Source organism: Prionailurus bengalensis, chromosome D1 (genome assembly GCF_016509475.1).
Source record: "Prionailurus bengalensis isolate Pbe53 chromosome D1, Fcat_Pben_1.1_paternal_pri, whole genome shotgun sequence".
In the NCBI taxonomy this organism is placed as follows: Eukaryota; Metazoa; Chordata; class Mammalia; order Carnivora; family Felidae; genus Prionailurus; species Prionailurus bengalensis.
The window spans coordinates 6495603-6515415 of record NC_057346.1 but is presented as its reverse complement, the minus strand read 5'-3'; the positions used below and the strand labels follow the sequence as shown (position 1 = coordinate 6515415).

Genomic DNA, 19813 nt, shown 5'->3' with positions numbered 1-19813 from the left:
TTCCTCTTCAGCTGTGAATCTGTGCGATGAGATAAATTATCTACTTCCCAAATACAGTGGTGGGACAGGCATAGGACAGACATCCCCCTTCCAAAAGGGAGAAATCAGAAATAAGAAAGGGGTCACTGGTCCCAAGTAAGTCAGAACACTAACATGGCAAATCCATCCGATTTTAAGCCTCGAGAATAATGCTCTTTGACTTGAGGCTCTGTCATTGGTTCCAACCAGGGTGGTCTTGCCTTCTGGTTTACCAGGGTGGTGGCCCTGCACCCTTGGTTCTGCTTGGCAGGATTCATTGGAGAACACAATTTAGTCATAAACATTTCTATGATAAAAAAAAAAAAAAGTACCCCAGGGCGCCTGGTGGCTCAGTCCGTTAAGTGTCCAACTCTTGGTTTCAACTCAGGTCATGATCTCACAGTTTCATGGGATGGAGCCCTGCATCAGGTTCTGCGCTGACAGCTTGGAGCCTGTTTGGGATTCTCTCTCGCTCCCTCTCTTTGCCCCTCCCTCACTCGTGCTGTCTCTGACTCTCTCACAATAAATAAATAAACTTTAAAAAAATGTACCCGTTAAATTTGATAAGAGACTGGGAGACAGTGGATTAATTTACCTCAGGGAATTCTTCTCTAAATAGGTCACACTGGACCTGACACCACGCTGAGATTATGGTCTAATAATCTAGAGGCAGATTATTCTAGGCAGAGGAAACGAAACCAATTTGGAGTTAGAGGAATAGAAAGCACAGTCTGGTGCAAGTTGAAGACGTGTGCAGGTGCATTGTGAACCAGAGCACGGAACCTAAATTTTATTCTGAATAAAACAGGCAGCAGTGAAGGCTTGTAAGCAGGACAGTGACCTAATTTCATAGGCATTTTGAGTAACAATTGTACCGAGACAAGAACAGAATACGTAAAATGATAGAGGAGTCTAGCGCCGTGGTCTAGGCTGGAGATTTTGGTAGTCCATCCTACGGTGGTGGAGACAGAGAAGAGTGAGTGAGTTCAAGATGTTTTTTGGAAGTGGAAGTAAAAAATTTGCTCTTGGATTGCATGGGGAGGATGAGAGAAAAGGAGGAATCAAGTATGACCCCTCAATTTCTCAGCTTGAGAACTGATACATTGAGGTGCTAAATACTGGGATTGGAGTGAATGGCAAAGAAAACAGGAAACGGGGAAAGAAGGGTTTTGTCTGGGCCGTGGTCTAGACATCTTTAAGCTTTCCTAGTGGCAATCTCAAGTACATAGTCGTATGTATGAATTGCACCTCGGGGGAATCCCACACTGGAGATAAAGAGTTTGGGAGTCATCAGCCTATGGGTCGTATTTGAAACCATGGAACTAGACAGTAAGAAATAGTGAGGGGTAATTACAAACTTTCAGTTTCTCCAGATGATTTTCCCTTTCTTTTTTTGATTTTGTTGCTGTTGTTCAACTCCACGTCTGTTTCCTTTTCGTTAATCCTTAACTCCTTATTTCAGAGGTTGGGCGGTCTCAGGAAAAAGGGCAGTAACACCTGGAAGAGGTGAAGGGAAGAGAAATCTTTTGGTATGGAGCAGAAAAGAGGGCATGACGTAGGGGCTGGCTGACACTTAGAAATAATCCTGAAAAGATGCTCCTATTTCAAAGCCTCCTCTCCTTGCCTAGATGATAAAGTCCTCTGTTGTGTACAGATCTTCTGTATTGAATTTTAGACAATTTGAGGGCAAGACCAAGTGCCATTTATTATTACATTTCCCTTGCCTCCTACCTGGCTCCCTGATTATAGCGGATGTTCTAAAAATGTTTGTGGAGGGAAAGAAGGAAACACGGAAGAAAAGGTAAAAGTAGTTTTCATGTGTCGAATAATGCTGATCATATCGAGAACTGTGGTGTGCACATAATTTGCATTCAACCAATACCTGGTTGATTGATTTACAATATTCTCTATAATAAGATAATGGTTTTAATGTGAATTCTTCAAACTTGCCGTCTAAGCACACAGCATTATTGATTCACTCTGTTTAATGATAAATAATTCTGACATTTTCGTTTCGGGCAGCTTGTGTACTCCCGGCCATTCAAATCGAAGATAGCTTGACAGCAATCTTCTTAGAACACCTGTGAAAGAGAAAATAAAGGAGGCTTAGCTCAAATAAGACACTCTTTGTCTTTGTGGGCCTCAAGTATAGTGGCAATAGACATATTTAATAGGATGCTAGAAACGGGATCTTTTTAAAAAATTTATTTATTTTTAGGGGCGCCTGGGTGGCGCAGTCGTTTAAGCGTCCGACTTCAGCCAGGTCACGATCTTGCGGTCTGGGAGTTCGAGCCCCGCGTCAGGCTCTGGGCTGATGGCTCAGAGCCTGGAGCCTGTTTCCGATTCTGTGTCTCCCTCTCTCTCTGCCCCTCCCCCGTTCATGCTCTGTCTCTCTCTGTCCCAAAAATAAATAAACGTTGGAAAAAAAAATTTTTTTTTAAATTTATTTATTTATTTTTGAGACAGAGAGAGACAGAGCGTGAGCAGGGGAGGGGCAGAGCGAGAGGGAGACACAGAATCTGAAGCAGGCTCCAGGCTCCGAGCTGTCAGCACAGAGGGGCTCGAACTCACGGACTGTGAGATTATGACCTGAGCTGAAGTCGGATGCTTAACCAGCTGAGCCACCCAAGTGCCCCAACAGGATCTTTAAGGGTTTTTCCCCCTCCAGCTTTATTGAGGTATAATTGACAAATAACACTGTGTAAGTTTAAGGTGTATGATATGATGATTTGACGTCCACATACATAGTAAAGTGATTATGACATTAAGGTTAGTTAACATATCCATCACTTGGCATAGTTATTTCCTTTTTTGTTTTGTGTGTGTGTGTGTGGGGGGAGTGAGAACACTTAAGATCTGTTGTCTTAGCAAATTTCAAGTTGACAATTCAGTATGGTTAACTGCTGTCACCATGCTGTACATTAGGTCCCCAGAACTTATTCATCTCATAAGTGAAAGTTACTAGTCTGATGGGCACCTGGGTGGCTCAGTCGGTTAAGCGTCCAACTTTGGCTCAGGTTTCTGATCTCACAGTTCATGAGTTCGAGCCCCACATCGGGCCCTGTGCTGGCAGCTCAGAGCCTGGAGCCAGGAGCCTGGATCCTGCTTCAGATTCTGTGTCTCCCCCTCTCTCTGCCCCTCCCCCGCTTATGCTCTGTCTCTCTGTCTCTCAAAAATAAATAAATGTTAAAAAATTTTTAAAAACTAAAAAAAACAGTTGTAGTCTGGCCAACATCTCCCCGTTTCCCTAACCCTGAAGCCCCTGGTAACCACCATTCTACTCTGTTTCTTAGGAGTTCACCTTTTTCAGATTCCACATACAAGTGAGGTAGGCAATATTTGTCTTTTTCTGACTTATTTCACTTAGCACAATGCCCTCAAGGTTCATGCATGTTGTTGCAAATGGCAGGATTTCCTTTGTTATAGATGAGTAATATTCCATTGTATTAAAATAAGCTTTTTTATATAAGGGCTTTAAGAGGAAGTTAAATACAGATTACATTTGAAAAGTTCCCATTTACATTTTATTAAATGACTTTACCTTAAACATTGGTTCTGGATTCAAAGATTTTTATTTATTTTTATTTTTATTTTTTTAAGTAATCTCTACACCCAATGTGGGGCTCGAACCCACAAACCCTGAGATCAAGAGTTGCACGCTCCACCAACTGAGCCAGTCAGGCACCCCAAGGATTCAAAGATTTTTTTTGTTGTTTATTTTTTAATTTTGAGAATGAGAGACAGAGTGTGAGCAGGGGAGGGGAAGAGAGCGAGGGAGACACTGAATCGGAAGCAGGCTGCAGGCTCCGAGCTGTCAGCACAGAGCCTGACGCGGGGCTTGAACTCACGAGCTGTGAGATCATGACCTGAGCCGAAGTCCGACACCTAACTGACTGAGCCACCCAGGTGCCCCTTGATTGAAAGATTTGTAAGAAATGTGTATTTGTTTGTTTACAGGTGAGGAGGGGCAGAGAGAGAGAGAATCTATTGAGTTTGGGGTTCAGTCTTGTGAATCTCAGTATCATGACCTGAGCTGAAATCAAGAGCTGGGCATTTTACCAACTGAGCCACCCAGGTGGTCCATCTGATTTGTTTCTTAATTTCCACATATGAGTGAAATCATATGGTATTTGCCTTTCTCTGCTGGACTTATTTCGCTTAGCATAATGCACTCTAGTTCGATCCACGTCATTGCAAATGTCAAGATTTCATTCTTTTTGATGCCTGAGTATTATGTGATATATATCCTTTTTATCCATTCATCAACCAATGGACATTTGGGCTCTTTCCGTAGTTTGGCTATTACTTTTGTTTGTTTGTTTTTAAAAGTTTATTTATTTTGAGATGGAGAGAGAGAGTGAGCACGGGGGAGGGGCAGAGAGAGAGGGAGAGAGAATCCCAAGCTATCAGTGTGGAGCCCGATTCAGGGCTCAGTCTCACTAACTGTGAGATCCTGTCCAATCAAGAGCTGGACACGTAACCACCTGAGCCACCCAGACACCTCTTGGCTATTGTTGATAATGCTGGTTTAAACATCGAGGTGCCTGTGCCCCTTCAAATTTTTGTTTTTATATCCTTCAGGTAAATATCTAGTAGTGCAATTGCTGGGTCATAGGGTGGTTCTGTTTTTAACTTTTTGAGGAACCTCCATACTGTTTTCCAGAGTGGCTGCATCAGTTTGCATTCCCACCAACAGTGTAAGAGGGTTGCACTTTCTATGCATCCTCGCCAACACCTGTTGTTGCCCGAGTGGCTAATTTTAGTCATTCTGACAGGTATGAGGTGGTATCTCATTGTGGTTTTGATTTGCATTTCCCTGATGATGAGTGATGTGGAGCATGTTTTCATGTGCCTGTTGGCCATCTGGATGTCTTCTTTGCAAGTGTCTATTCATGTCTTCTGACTATTTCCTACCTGGATCATTTGTTTTTTGGGTGTTGAGTTTGATGAGCCCTTTATAGGTTTTGGATACTAGCCATTCACCAGATATGTCATTTGCAAATATCTCTACCCATTCCATAGGCTGCCTTTCAGTTTTGTTGATTTTTTGCCGTCACTGTGCAGAAGCTTTTTATCTTGATGGGGTCCCAATAGTTCATGTTTGCTTATGTTTCCTTTGCCTTTGGAGATGTGTCTAGTAAGAAGTTGCTGTGGCCGAGGTCAAAGAGCTTGCTGCCTGTGTTCTCCTGTAGGATTTTGATGGTTTCCTTACTCACATTTAGGTCTTTCATCCATTTTGAATTTATTTTTGTGTTGGTGTAAGAAAGTGGTCCAGCTTCATTCTTCTGCATGCTGCTGTCCAGTTTTCCCAACATCTTTTGTTGAAGAGACTGTCTTTTTTCCTTTGGATTTTCTTTCCTGCTTTGTTAATGATTAGTTGACCATATAGTTGTGTGTCCATTTCTGGGTTTTCTATTCTGTTCCATTGATATATGTGTCTGTTTTTGTGTCAGTACCCTACTGTCTTGATGACCACAGCTTTGTAATATAGCTTGAAGTCTGGGGAATTGTGATGCCTCCAACTTGTCTTTTTCAGGATTTCTTTGGCTATTCAGGGTCTTTGTGGTTCCATACAAATTCTGGGCTTGTTTGTTCTAGTTCTGTGAAAAATGCTGGTGTTATTTTGATAGGGATTGCATGAAATGTGTAGATTGCTTTGGGTAATATACTGAGAATTACAGTCTTATGGTTTTTGATTGATGAGAATCATAATATGGATATGAACATAACAGCTTTTATTATTCAGTATGTTGTATGTGGTGAGAATTAAAAATATGTTTATTTGTAGTTATTTTTACAAAGAAGGAGAAAAAGATATTGAGAAAGAGGCTCATCGGTGCTTGTCAGTTAAATTGGAGAAGCAGCCTGGTGACCTTGATGTCAGGGTCGGTTACTATTCTGAAAAAATAGTGCTAATAAGCTAATAAGAGCTAATAAACCTAGCATTTTGGAAAGGATTTGTGGCTGACTCTACTTTCCAAAGATGTTTGCAGCAAAATCTCCCATCCCACAAGCTCTCTCTCCTCAGGCTTCCCCATGACACATCTCCCGTGGAGAGGTGGGGGTTGTCTCAGTCTATTCGAGCTGCTTTAACAAATTACCATAGACCATGTGCCTTAAACAGCAAACACTTATTTCTCTGTTCTGGAAGCTGGTAAGCTGCTAGCCTGAGACCCAGGTGCCAACATGTCAGGTTCCGGTGAGAGCCCTCTTCTGGGCTATAGGTGCTCACTTCTCACTGTATCCTCACGTGGCAGAGAAAAAGGGAGCCAGCTGCATGGCCTCTGTTTACGAGGGCTCCACTCTCATGACCTAAGTTACCTCCCAAAGACCCCACCTCCAAATACCATCGCACTGGGGATTGGATTTCAACATATGAATTTTGGAGGGACACAAACATTCAATCCAGAACAGGTCTGTGTTCCTTCCCCTTGCATCTAGATGGCCTTGTGATTTTTTTAAATTTTGTTTTAAAGTTTATTTATTTTGAGAGAGAGAGTGGGACAGTGGCAGAGAGAGAGAGAGAGAGAGAATCCCAAACAGGTTCCACACTGTGAGTGCAGAGCCCAATGTAGGACTTGAACTCATGAACTGCGAGATCATGACCTGAACTGAAGTTTGATGCTTAACTGACTGAGCCACTCAGGTGCCCCTAGATGGCCTTGTGATTATAATGAAGGTGATCCCATGTGACTTTTGATGCTTGGCCATAAAAGGAGATACAAAAGAAAAGAAAAAGAAAAGAAAAGAAAAGAAAAGAAAAGAAAAGAAAAGAAAAGAAAAGAAAAGAAAAAAGAAAAAGGCAGTCTTTAACATTCGAAGCTGGCCTGGCACTCATAGCTAGGCCATTTTTTTCTGTTATTGGACATAAACAATCTCACAGAGTACCGTCCAAAGATAAGATTATTCTGAGACCATGATAAAATGAGACAGAGCAATGCCAGTTCATAATTTTATCTAAGCAAAAAACAGGATCACTGTGCCACCCACAAAACACCAACTCCCTTCTCTCTTGGTCAAAATGAATGGCTGCTGCCTCTTTACCAAATACAGTTTTGTCCCCACCCTGTTGTGCCCTCTTTATATGTAAGATGTAGTTGTTTTAATGTGTATTTATTTTGAGAGAGAGAGAGAGAGAGAGAGAGAGTCTGTGTGTGTGCATGAGTGCATGAACAGCTGACTTTGAGTGGGGAAGGGGCAGAGAGAGGCTCCACATACCAGCACAGAGCCCAATACAGAGCCTGACGTGGGGCTCGATCTCACAAACCGTGAGATCATGACCTGAGCCAAAATCAAGAGGTGGATGCTTAACTGACTGAGCCATCCAGGTGCCCCAACATTTATTGATTGAGATACCAATCAGAATTGCATCCAGTCTGACAGCATTCAACCCAGAATAAATCCTTCCTTCCTTCCATCCTTCCTCAAATCATTCAACCAAAGCCCCAAGCCTATTCTTTCTAACATCCTCTTACAGAGACAGCCAGTGGTTCTCCCAGAGGCCTTTCTCCCTCGCTGCAAGGAGTAATAAGCTCAGCTTGTTTAACTATGTGTATATTCTTGGTGGCCTTTGGCTGGAGGACATTAACAACGTTTTGGCTTTTTCTTTCTCTGGGGACACTAGCTTAGAGGTGGGAGGAACCACCTGCCATATACGCAGACTAACTACCTCAAAGTTACCAGGCTGTGAGGAAGCCCAATTAGCCCACGACAGGAGACGACACAGAACTCAGTGAAGAGTGAGTCTGGTCAGTCCCTGGATGCTCCAGCCCCACCACCCCTCGACACCCCCACCTTCCTGCTTCAGCTGCCTTCTGACTGCAGCTGCATGAAAGGCCATAAGCAAGAGCTGCCTGGCCCCGAACTTCTTAAATTCCTGGCCCACAGAAACCACAAGAGATAACAGAATGATTGTGGTCTAAAGCCACTGATATTTTGGGTGATTTGATATATACAATAGATAATTGGAACAGAAATGAAAATGTGTACGAAGGGTCTGGCACACCGTAGGTACTCAATAAGAGGTAGTTGTTTTTTGGTGCTTGTAGGAAGCAAGGGCTATTGTGTGCAGAACTTCCCAACCACTAAATAATTTTTTTTCCAGTAAATTTCCTTTGACAAAACCTTGTGGATTGATGCCCACAGATCCGCTCAATATATTTTAATCCTGAAACCAAAATAATGTAGTCTGATCAATAATCTTCAGTCAGGGGATGAGCTCATTTGAGAGCAATACTACTATTTTTTCATATAATTTTTTTTTGTAAATTTTTAAAAATGTTTATTTATCTTTGAGAGAGAGAGAGAGAGAGTGTGTGAGAGGAGGAGGGGCAGAGAGAGGGAGACGTAGAATCCAAAGCAGGCTCCAGGCTCCGAGCTGTCAGCACAGAGCCTGATGTGGGGCTCGAACTCACAAACTGCGAGATCATGACCTGAGCGGAAGTCGGACGCTTAACCGACTGAGCCACCCAGGCGCCCCAGCAACTACTATTGCTACTTTTTGAGGAAGGTTTTTTGTTTAGAAAGTAAATAGAACTTTGTCCATAACTTCATTATTTATTTATTTTATTTTTGAGGGAAAGAGCATGAGTTGGGGAGAAGGGCAGAGGGGGAGGGGGGGAGAGGGAGAGAGAGAGAGAGAGAGAGAGAGAGAGGGAGAGAGAGAGAGAGGGAGAGAGGATCTTAAGCAGGTTCCATGCTTAGCTCAGAGTCTGACCCAGGGCTTGATCCCACACAACCCTGGGATCATGACCTGAGCTGAAATCAAGAGTCAGACACTCAACCGACTGAGCTAGCCAGGTGCCCCATAACTTTGTCCATAACTTCAGAATCCACATCAATGGTTGACTGTATTTCCTGACCTCATTTTTCTGTGGGGGTGATACATGGAGCCTAATATGTTAATTAGGATTGACATGACCTGTGGACAAAACGTCTTGGTTGAATATTTTTCAAGTTGCAGAAGTAGCATAGGCCCACAGTAAGAACACAAAATGAAGACATATAATGCCATTTCAACTCCCTTATCCCCCTTCTCCACCTCTCCCCCCACCCTCCCCCCTCATAACTCCCATGACTTAAATCAATGGCCTGGTGTATATTCTCCCACACCTTCTTGCTCATATAGATACAAGCAAGCATATATACATGCATAAAAATGTATACGTATATGTGAAGATATTTAGTTACTTCGTTGGTGGTGTTTACTAAAACAGAATCATATTATACAATTATTCTGCAAATCTGCAACTTGCTTTTTTCACTTGACAGTGTATCATGATACCTACAAGTTAGCGGGTGTACAATCTGCATTTGTTTCCTATGGCAGCTGTAATGAATTGCCACCGATGCAGTGGCTTAAAACTACACAAGGTTATTCTCTGCCAGGTCTGGAGGCCAGAAGTTGGAAATCTGTTTTGTTGGCCTACCGATAAGGCTACTTCCTTCTTGAGGCTCTGAGCTCACAGTGGCTGCCTTGACTTCTTGGTTTGTGGGTTTTCAAAGCGCAGTTTCCCAATCTCCGCCTGTATCACAGTGTCAGTTTCTCTTCTGTAAACCTCCATCTGTTTCTGTCTCATAAGGATGCCCGTGATTAATTAAAACTCACCAGATAATTCAGGGTAATTTCTACATCTCGAGATACAGCATTGAATCACATCTGCAAATTTTTTTTTTTTTTTTTTTTTTTTTTTACCATATTGTAGAGGCGAGGTTTAGGCCACAGGCTGGAGCGATGGAATGTGGAAAGGGCCCATATCAACTTATCAACCCCCTGGCCAAATACAAACAGCCCATTAGACGACCCACCTCAAAATATCTGTAAGCCCTACCTGACCAATGGGTTACTTACACCTAGACACAGGTACCCAAAACGGAAAATTCGTACCTCCCCATACTTCTTCATCTTCTCCCTTTAAATACAGCCCTCACCCCACTGCCTGTGGCAGACAGGGTCTCCGGTGTTGTCCTGGCCCAAAGTTCCCTTGTAGAGTATACACTAAACTTCTTTTTTTTTTTTCCAACGTTTATTTATTTTTGGGACAGAGAGAGACAGAGCATGAATGGGGGAGGGGCAGAGAGAGAGGGAGACACAGAATCGGAAACAGGCTCCAGGCTCTGAGCCATCAGCCCAGAGCCCGACGCGGGGCTCGAACTCACAGACCGCGAGATTGTGATCTGGCTGAAGTCGGACAATTAACCGACTGCGCCACCCAGGCGCCCCAAAACTTCTATCTCCCTTGTTTTACTTTGGGTGAATCTTTTCACTGGCCTACCACACTGGCTCCTACTCAATCGGGTCACCTCACATTTGGGAGCCCCCATCTGATCAGGAGAGACACCACATATACAAAGCAACATTCTCAGCTTCTAGGGATTAGGAACTGGTTATTTTGGGAGGGGGATATTATTCAACCTGCCACAACATCTAAATCTACCTTTTAATCTCATATATTTAGACACAACACATCTATAAAAGGGACTATATCAGTGTCCTTGGGCGGCTCAGTCAGTTAAATGTCTGACCCTTGGTTTCAGCTCAGATCATGATCTCATGGTTTTATGAGTGCAAGCCCCACATCAGGCTCTGTGTTGACCGCCCAGAGCCTACTCGGGATTCTCTGTATCCTTCTCTCTCTGCCCCTCCCCTGCTTGCGCTGTCTCTTTCTCAAAATAAATAAATATAGTTTTAAAAAATTGAAAAAGAAAATAAAAGGGACTATGTCATACATGCTGGAGTATTTTTTTATTTTTATTTTATTTTATTTAAAAAAAAATTTTTTTTTAACGTTTATTTATTTTTGAGACAGAGAGAGACACAGCATGAACAGGGGAGGGTCAGAGAGAGAGGGAGACACAGAATCTGAAACAGGCTCCAGGCTCTGAGCCGTCAGCACAGAGCCCGACGCGGGGCTCAAACTCACATACCGCGAGATCGTGACCTGAGCCGAAGTCGGACGCTTAACCGACTGAGCCACCCAGGCGCCCCTGGAGTATTTTTTTAAAGCACAGGCTTAAAAAAAAATTTTTTTTTTCTGTATCCCTTAACTTTTCTAAGGTTACTTGTGTTGACATGTGTCCTACACTTTTCTCCATGCTCACATAACTACGTGTATATATTGTCAAATAAAAAAACAAATCTGGGGCACCTGGCTGGCTCAGTCAGTGGAGCATGGGACTTGATCTCAGGGTTGTGAGTTCGAGCCCCACATTGGGTGTGGAGATTACTTGAAGATAAAATCTTAAAAAAACAAAAACAGAAACGGAGCACCTGGGTGGCTCATTCGGTGAGCATCCGACTTCAGCTCAGGTCATGATCTCACGGTTTGTGGGTTTAAGCCCCAGAGTCAGGCTCTCTGCTGTCAGCACAGAGCCCACTTCAGCTCCTTTCTCCCCATCTCTCTCTCTGTCTCTCCCCTCCACTCGCGTACACGCGCGCGCTCTCTCTCTCACTCTCTCTTTAAAATAAACATTTAAAAAACAAACAAACCACAACCAAATCTGATTTAGATAAGAGACTTTACTTGAAAGAATTATTGGAGTGGGAAGGGGACTCCTGCCCTGGAAGAAAGTGCAATGAAAAGGTGGCTCGATTGAATAGCAGATCTGAGGACTTTTTACCCTGAGGCAACCATATTGGGAGATGGGCAGGGTGGGGGGACGCGAGGGGGGACCCTTTAATGTGGGTTACAAGCTGGCTCAGTGGGTTAAAGTGGGTTAAAGTGGGTTAAAGTTCCTAGGCCTGGAGGAAGAAGAGGAATTTAGCCAGTTGGTAGGTTCTGCGTCTGGCTTTGTCCTAGGGGAACGAGAGAGCATTTTTGGGTCTTGCCTAAGTCGAATGGGAAGTGTGTTTCTTTGCAATATGCCACTTCTGAGAATACAAAAGTGTGGGGGCATTTCTTACTATATTCCAGGAGTACACGGATCAAGTAAAATTAAACCCTGTCAATGTATGGGGTGTAATGGGTTGTTCGCTTTACAAAAATGAGATCACATTAAACGTACTTCTCTATACCTTGCTTTTTTCCGCTCAAAATTAGCTACAGAACATCCTCCCAAGTCCTGGGAGGACCCCCAAGTCCTCTTTTCCATATGCTGTTGTACCGTGATGTGCGGTCATCCCTCTATGGATGACCATGTTCTTCAACAATTACAAAATAAGTTCGTTTCAACTTTGGGGTTCCTGTAAGATGCTAAACTTGGGATTCCTAAAGCTACATTTCAGTTTTCAAAATCTATGTTCTTTCTTAGAACTTTCTTACAGAACCGCCAGCTCGTTTGAATTTACCTCTCTCTTGCTCCTTCTTCAGACCCTCCTCCCCCGCTGCCCCGTCGCCCAGGGAGGGAGGTGGTTAGGAAACACCCGTCTATAAAGACACCTTTTCTCTCGTCTCCCTATCTTCCCCTTTCTGCTGGACTCGCGGGCCCCTCCTGCCGGGGGTGGGGGGTGGTGTGTGTGTGTGTGTAGGGGGAACTGCGGGGAGGGTGGGGGCGGGTGTCAGAAGCTTCCCGAACGCAGAAGCTCGGTCCTCCTGGGTCCACAGAGGCCTCGCAAGGCGTGGTCCAAGCGCGGGCGCCCAGAGTGCGCGCCAGCGGGTGGCACCTGCGGGACAGGTCAGCGCGCCCAACCCACCCGAGAGGAAGGAGGCGCGCCGAAGGGACGCGTCGCCCCGATCCCTCTGGGATTTCTCCCAGGTTTTCACCCAGAACAGCACGAAAGCGTCCTCAGTTCTTTTAGATTGGATAGGAAGTATCTTTCATAAATTAGGCAGAGGGAGGAGGCCGGGCCGTCAGGGGGTGGAGCCAGCCGCTCCTTTCCAGTTGGCAAAGTTCAGGCGGCTGCGAAGTCACGGCCCCCGAGGTCGGGGCGCGGGGGCACAGCCTTGCACCGCCTCACGTGCCGGTTCGCGACAGGGAACCGTAAGACCCTGACATGCATATTAGGGGCCACCCGTCGCCGTGGCTCCTCTGCCGGGGCGGGGGCAGACAGCGCCCCGCGACCCGCAGCTCCCCCGGGGGCGCCAGGCGCTGACCTGCAAATGTTCGGTCCGGCCGCGCGGGCCTGACAGGGGAGGCGCCCAGCCAGCCCGACGAGGGAGGCACGCGAGCTCGCGCGCGCGCGCGCGGGCACTGGGTCGGATCCCGCCGGCCGCCCAGGCACCGCCCCCGCCGGTTTTCCCCGCCCCGGCACGTCGGGGGGTTCCGGGCGCCCAGACTGCAGGGGACCGCATGGAGGCGGCCTCGCCGGCGGGACCCGCTGCCCCGCAGCCGCGCGCCCCGGGGGCAGCGGGGGGGCTGGGCAGCTTGCTGCGCGGGCTCAAAGGCCAGCTCTTCACCTGGTGAGTGCGGGGCGCGGGGAGGGGGGTTGTGCCGGGGGCAGGGGCGAGGGTGCCCGCGGGCAGTGTGGGGGGAGTGCTGGGTAGCCTGCTGCACGGGCTCAAAAGCCAGCTTTTTATCTGGTGAGTGCGGGGGTGCCCGGGGGGCGGTGGGGTGTGCCGGGGGCGGGGGCGGGGCAGCGGGGGTGCCGTGCAGCCTGCTGAGCGGGCTCAAAAGCCAGCTTTTCACCTGGTGCGTGGGGGAGGGGGGGGGGACGGGGGCAGCGGGGGCAGGGGTGGGGCTGCCGGGGGTGGCCGGGGCCCCTGCGCGCACGTGGCTGCGCGGCACACGTGGCCGGGGGGGCGGGGGGGGGCGGGGGGGGGGCGGGGGGCGGCGGCGCGGAGGCGGCGGCCGCGCGGACTCGGGGGCCCGTCCGGGTCCCGGCGGCTCGGCACGTGCGGCCGGGACGCGGCCGCCCACCTGGCTTTGTGAAGCGCCGTGCGCTCCTCCCTCGGCGCCCTCTTGGAAATCGTGGGCTTGCGTGTGAGACGATTTGGGGAAGTCGGCCGCGTGGGCGCGGCTGGGTCGCTCCCCGGTGCCCAGCCCCCTCCCCTGCGCGGCGGGCCGGGGCCGGACGCCCCGGGGATGTTGCGAAGGAGGGGTGTCCAGCCTCCGGCGCGGCAGGTGGGCGAGCCCGCGTTCTTTCGGCCGCCCGAGCGCGTCGGACCCGGCCCATGATCCTCTCCCCTGACCGGGGAGTTCACCCAAGTGAGGAGTCAGGGCTAAGTTTCGCGGTGCCGCCGCGAGGTCGTGCGCAGCCTGCCTCCTTCCTGGGCCTGAGCGGGGTGCACGGCCCTCCCGGCGTGGGGGGGCGGGGGGGAGGCCGAGCCGCCGCCGCGGTCGCCGTGCTCTGCGGGAAGCAGGAATGTGCTTAGGGACCGGCAGCGCCTGGGATGGGGTTGCTGGAGGGAGGCCGTGCCTTCTGGACTCGCACGTTCACTGAGTGTCCGCTGGGTTGGGGTGCTGGGCTCAGCCGTTTCTGTGGACGCTGTCATGTCACCTCGACCACTGTATGAGGTGGCACTCTTCCCACAGCCGCTCTGCTGGTGGACAAAGGAGGCTAAGCCGTTTGCCGGAGGCCATGGGATGGCCAGGAAAGGGTGGTGCCCGCAAGCCCCGGCCCAGTCTGGCCGTAACAACTTGTGGCCCCCGGCTCCTCGTGAAACGGGCTTTTGCCTTTATTTATCTACTTGTCTTCAGATGAACAAAGCACATTTCCCGTTGAAGATTGTGAAAACTCGTTTTCAAAACCGGGTCGAGAATGGTGTGTGCATTTTCGTCGTGGAAATGAGTGTAGTTCGCAATAGATGCCTGTGCAAAGTCGGGCCCAAATCGCCTTGGATCGTCCAGCTGTGTGTGTCCTGACGCACGTCCACAGGCTCTGAGCTGGGAGGCAGGGTAGGGCAGTGGCTCAGGGCCCGGTTCTTCTGCACTCTGATCCCGTCGGTGCCGCCTGCCGCTTCCCAGCCGGGTGACTTTGGGGAAGTCGCTTAACCTGTCTCTGTCCCGTTTTCCTGTTTGTAAGATGGGGATAATAACAGTTCCCCACCTTGTAGGGAGGATGTGGGGATGACGTGGCCGGGCCCACGGCCTGGCTCGTGGTACTGCTCTGTGTCCGTCAGTCGTTGGCCACCATCAGCCCTCCGTTCCCGGGGGCTGGGAAATGGGGTGGCGTACCCCGAGGTGCCAGAGGCCTGGGGGATGGGCAGACAGTACGCCGGATGGATACCCATTGAGCGAGATGTCAAGGCTTAGATGACAAGGCTTCGCGATGATTTCTTTTTTTTTTTTTTTTTCTCCGAACGTTCTAATCCTTTAGCAAGGATTAGCAGTCATTTCTTTTTTTCCTCCTAACGTTCTAATATTTTCAAAATCCTGGTATGTTGTAGTCAGGAGTATCTAATGCACTGGATCAGAGGAGGAAACATTGCAAACCAGAATCCAAGGTGTGTGGACGGTTGCCAGAGGTAGGAATGAAAACCTTCATGAACAAAAGAGTTCTGCCAACCAAAAAAAAAAAAAAAAAAAAAAAAGGTCCCAGCCCAAGATCCTTGGAATAAAGACGGATAAAGGGGAGAGTGCATCCTCCCGTCTCATATTTAGAAGAAATAGAAGAAATCTCATCTTTAGATAGAAAGATGAGATTTTTTTCTATCTCTGAACACACTTTTTTGTGTCTCCTTTATGGATTTTTACTTTCTTCCTTGTGTGAAAGCTGTTTGTGGCCATCTCATATTCCTGATGGACGCAATCCTTAGCAGGAATTAAGTCTTTTCCCTTTTTCTATCTCCCCCAACCCTACCACATCAGTGAGTGAATGGAAGAAGGATGACAGGGTTCTAGAGGCTTCCCTTCCGTTCTGCCACAGTCGCTGCACTCTCCCCTTTATCCGTCTTTATTCCGAGGATATTGGGCTGGAAGCTTTTTTTCCATTGGCAGAACTCTTGTTCATGAAGGTTTTCATTCCTACCTCTGGCAACCGTCCACACACCTTGGATTCTGGTTTGTAGTTTTTCCTTGTCTGATCCAGCAATCAGAAAAGTGCAGTTTAGGGGCTCCTGGGTGGCCCAGTTGGTTAAGCATCCGACTTCGGCTCAGGTCACTATCTCGCGGTCCGTGAGTTCAAGCCCCGCGTCAGGCTCTGGGCTGACAGCTCAGAGCCTGGAGCCTGCTTCAGATTCTGTGTCTCCGTCTCTCTCTCTGCCCCTCCCCCGTTCATGCTCTGTCTCTCTCTGTCTCAAAAATAAATAAATGTTAAAAAAAATTAAAAAAAAAAAGTGCAGTTTACCAGATATCCAGTATTCCTTATACTCAATATTTTAAACTCTCAGTATTAAAACTCACCTCCCAAATTTGGCACAAAAACAGACACATAGACCAATGGAATAGAATAGAAACCCCAGAACTAGACCCACAAACGTATGGCCAACTCATCTTTGACAAAGCAGGAAAGAACATCCAATGGAAAAAAGACAGCCTCTTTAACAAATGGTGCTGGGAGAACTGGACAGCAACATGCAGAAGGTTGAAACTAGACCACTTTCTCACACCATTCACAAAAATAAAATCAAAATGGATAAAGGACCTAAATGTGAGACAAGAAACCATCAAAACCTTAGAGGAGAAAGCAGGAAAAGACCTCTCTGACCTCAGCCGTAGCAATCTCTTACTCGACACATCCCCAAAGGCAAGGGAATTAAAAGCAAAAGTGAATTACTGGGACCTTATGAAGATAAAAAGCTTCTGCACAGCAAAGGAAACAACCAACAAAACTAAAAGGCAACCAACGGAATGGGAAAAGATATTCGCAAATGACATATCGGACAAAGGGCTAGTATCCAAAATCTATAAAGAGCTCACCAAACTCCACACCCGAAAAACAAATAACCCAGTGAAGAAATGGGCAGAAACCATGAATAGACACTTCTCTAAAGAAGACATCCGGATGGCCAACAGGCACATGAAAAGATGTTCAGCGTCGCTCCTTATCAGGGAAATACAAATCAAAACCACACTCAGGTATCACCTCACGCCAGTCAGAGTGGCCAAAATGAACAAATCAGGAGACTATAGATGCTGGAGAGGATGTGGAGAAATGGGAACCCTCTTGCACTGTTGGTGGGAATGCAAATTGGTGCAGCCGCTCTGGAAAGCAGTGTGGAGGTTCCTCAGAAAATTAAAAATAGACCTACCCTATGACCCAGCAATAGCACTGCTAGGAATTTATCCAAGGGATACAGGAGCACTGATGCATAGGGCCACTTGTACCGCAATGTTCATAGCAGCACTCTCAACAATAGCCAAATTATGGAAAGAGCCTAAATGTCCATCAACTGATGAATGGATAAAGAAATTGTGGTTTATATACACAATGGAATATTACGTGGCAATGAGAAAAAATGAAATATGGCCTTTTGTAGCAACGTGGATGGAACTGGAGAGTGTGATGCTAAGTGAAATAAGCCATACAGAGAAAAACAGATACCATATGGTTTCACTCTTATGTGGATCCTGAGAAACTTAACAGGAACCCATGGGGGAGGGGAAGGAAAAAAAAAAAAAAAAGAGGTTAGAATGGGAGAGAGCCAAAGCATAAGAGACTGTTAAAAACTGAGAACAAACTGAGGGTTGATGGGGGGTGGGAGGGAGGAGAGGGTGGGTGATGGGTATTGAGGAGGGCGCCTTTTGGGATGAGCACTGGGTGTTGTATAGAAACCAATTTGTCAATAAATTTCATAAAAAAAAGTGCAGTTTACCAGATATCCAGTATTCCTTATACTCAATATTTTAAACTCTCAGTATTAAAACTCACCTCCCAAATTTGAGTTTGGCTTCGCAGATCCCTAACCTTGGCCACGGAACCATGGGGATGGGCAGAGGCTGGTGAGTGGGTGGCTAGCGCAAGGAGAGAGAGAGTTTGTATGTAGAGGGACACGATTCTTTTCTACTCCTTTTACAAAAAAGGGGAAAGAATAGCCTTTTTGGCAACTGGGTACTGAACACAGGAGAAACATTTGGGGCCTGTTATCATTATGAGAGGCATGTATTCTAGGTAACCGCAACTCCTGATACACTTGCCTCACTAATAGATACTTTTTTTCCTTTGGTTAAGAATGTCGGATCACTCATTTGGTAACAGTTTATTGAGGACTTACGATGTGCCAGGCATTCATGATGAGAAGCACTGTGCGTTTCCAAGTGGACTCTGCTTGTAATTTAAGCTTTTGTCATTTATTGCTGTTAACTCAAAGACAAATAGGGTGATGGGATATGGGTTTCCAGGAGTACCTGAGGCTATTTATTTAATTGTATATATTTAGCAACTTACACCTTAACACCTACAGTCTAATTCATGTATGAAAAAAGCATGGTTTTTATAATGACTATCAAGTTTGCATCTGTAGCAAAAACCGTTAAATATTATTTCACTTACTTATCCTTTTCCCATTAAATAGATGATAAGCTTTTTTGGGGGGTTATATTTATTTTCAGAATTTTATTCTGATGAAAAATGAGTTTACATTCATTTTAAATACAATATGCAGACACATATAAAAAGAAGACCAGGGGGCACTTGGGTGCCTCAGATGGTTGAACGTCTGACTCTTGATTTTGGCTTGGGTTGTGATCCCAGGGTTGTAGGATCAAGCCCCACGTCTGGTTCCACACTGAACATGGAGCCTGCTTGAGATTCTCTCTCCTCTCTGTCTCTCTCTCCCCCTACACCCCTCCCCCACCTGTGTGCTTGCACGCATGCTGTCTCTCTCAAAAATAGATTTAAAAATTCAAAAAATTAAAAAAAATAAAAAGATCAGAAACATTTACACTCCACTAACTATATCTTTATATTTTGTGTTTATTTCTAGTCTTTTATTTTTGAATTTTGTGAGGATGTCTGATAGATTATACTAAGAGACTTTTTGGTACAGTAATCTATTATTTTTAAGTATCGTGTTGATGTAGAATTATAGTTTTCTTTTCTTTTTTTTTTAAATATGTTTGAGAGAGAGAATGCGTGGGGGAAAGGGAGTGAGAATCCCAAGCAGGCTCCACACTGACAGCCCAGAGCCCTATGCGGGGCGCTAACTCACAGAACCGTGAGATCATGACCTGAGCCGAAGTCGGACACTGAACCCTCTGAGCCACCCCAGGCACCGTTAGAATTCTAGTTTTTAATTCTTACTAATTTTTCTATATCTTTTCATTTATTTATTGTCGAAGTTGGTAAGGTTTTCGAGGGCACAGACTTTATCCCATTGTTTTTGTAGCACAGTGCAGGACATGTGTTCATGTGTTCTTTCCTTTGCCCATCCTAGAGCGTCTGTGATGTTCCAGGTTCTAGACTACTCTGTGGCCCGCAGACTTGAATGGGATTTAGTGTGTGTTTCCAAGAGAAATCGAGTTCTGGTAAGAGGTTATGACCCGTGTGGTAGAGGCGAGCACATAGTACAGATGGCACAAAGGAGGGGGAAATAGAGCTCACCAGGGTGAGGTGGGGCTGGGAAGCTTGGCAGGGAAGGTGATCAGGAATGTGAAGCGGGAATAAGGGTTTTCCAGGTGAACGAGGGGAGGAAGGGCAGTCCAGGCTTGGAGGTTCCAGAGAACAGGCAGGTCGGTCAGTGAACACGAGCACACCTCTGATTGTGCAGCCAAGGGCTTGGCCTGTGGCTCCTCCTTTCTGTTCACGTTCTTTGTTTCAAAGGTTAAGGCCCAGAATTTTTTTTTTTTTTTAATCTCAGAGAGAGAGAGAGGGAGAGAGAGATAGTGTGTGCGAGCCGAGGTGGGGAGGGGCAGAGGAAGAGGGAGAGAGAATCTCAAGCAGGCTCCATGCTCAGCAAGGAGCCCAGCTCGGGGCTCGATCCCACAACCGTGAAATCATGACCTGAGTCGGATGCTGAAATGACAGAGCCACCCAGGTGCC

General features: G+C 46.7%; 1 protein-coding gene across 4 annotated transcripts in view; it reads left to right on the top strand.

Moving 5' to 3' along the window:
- Window positions 1–12855: 12855 nt before the first annotated feature.
- Window positions 12856–19813, top strand: part of SLC35F2 (solute carrier family 35 member F2) — a 99395-nt gene continuing 92437 nt past the window's right edge. The window contains exon 1 of one of the 4 annotated variants that reach the window (XM_043579244.1): window positions 12856–13355. In XM_043579244.1, the coding sequence (XP_043435179.1) occupies window positions 13246–13355 (110 nt within the window). In that variant the 5' untranslated portion in view covers window positions 12856–13245. Of the gene's footprint in view, window positions 13356–14019; window positions 14101–19813 lie in introns of those variants that run through there. The other 3 variants (XM_043579243.1, XM_043579241.1, XM_043579242.1) reach the window with 3 other exon arrangements.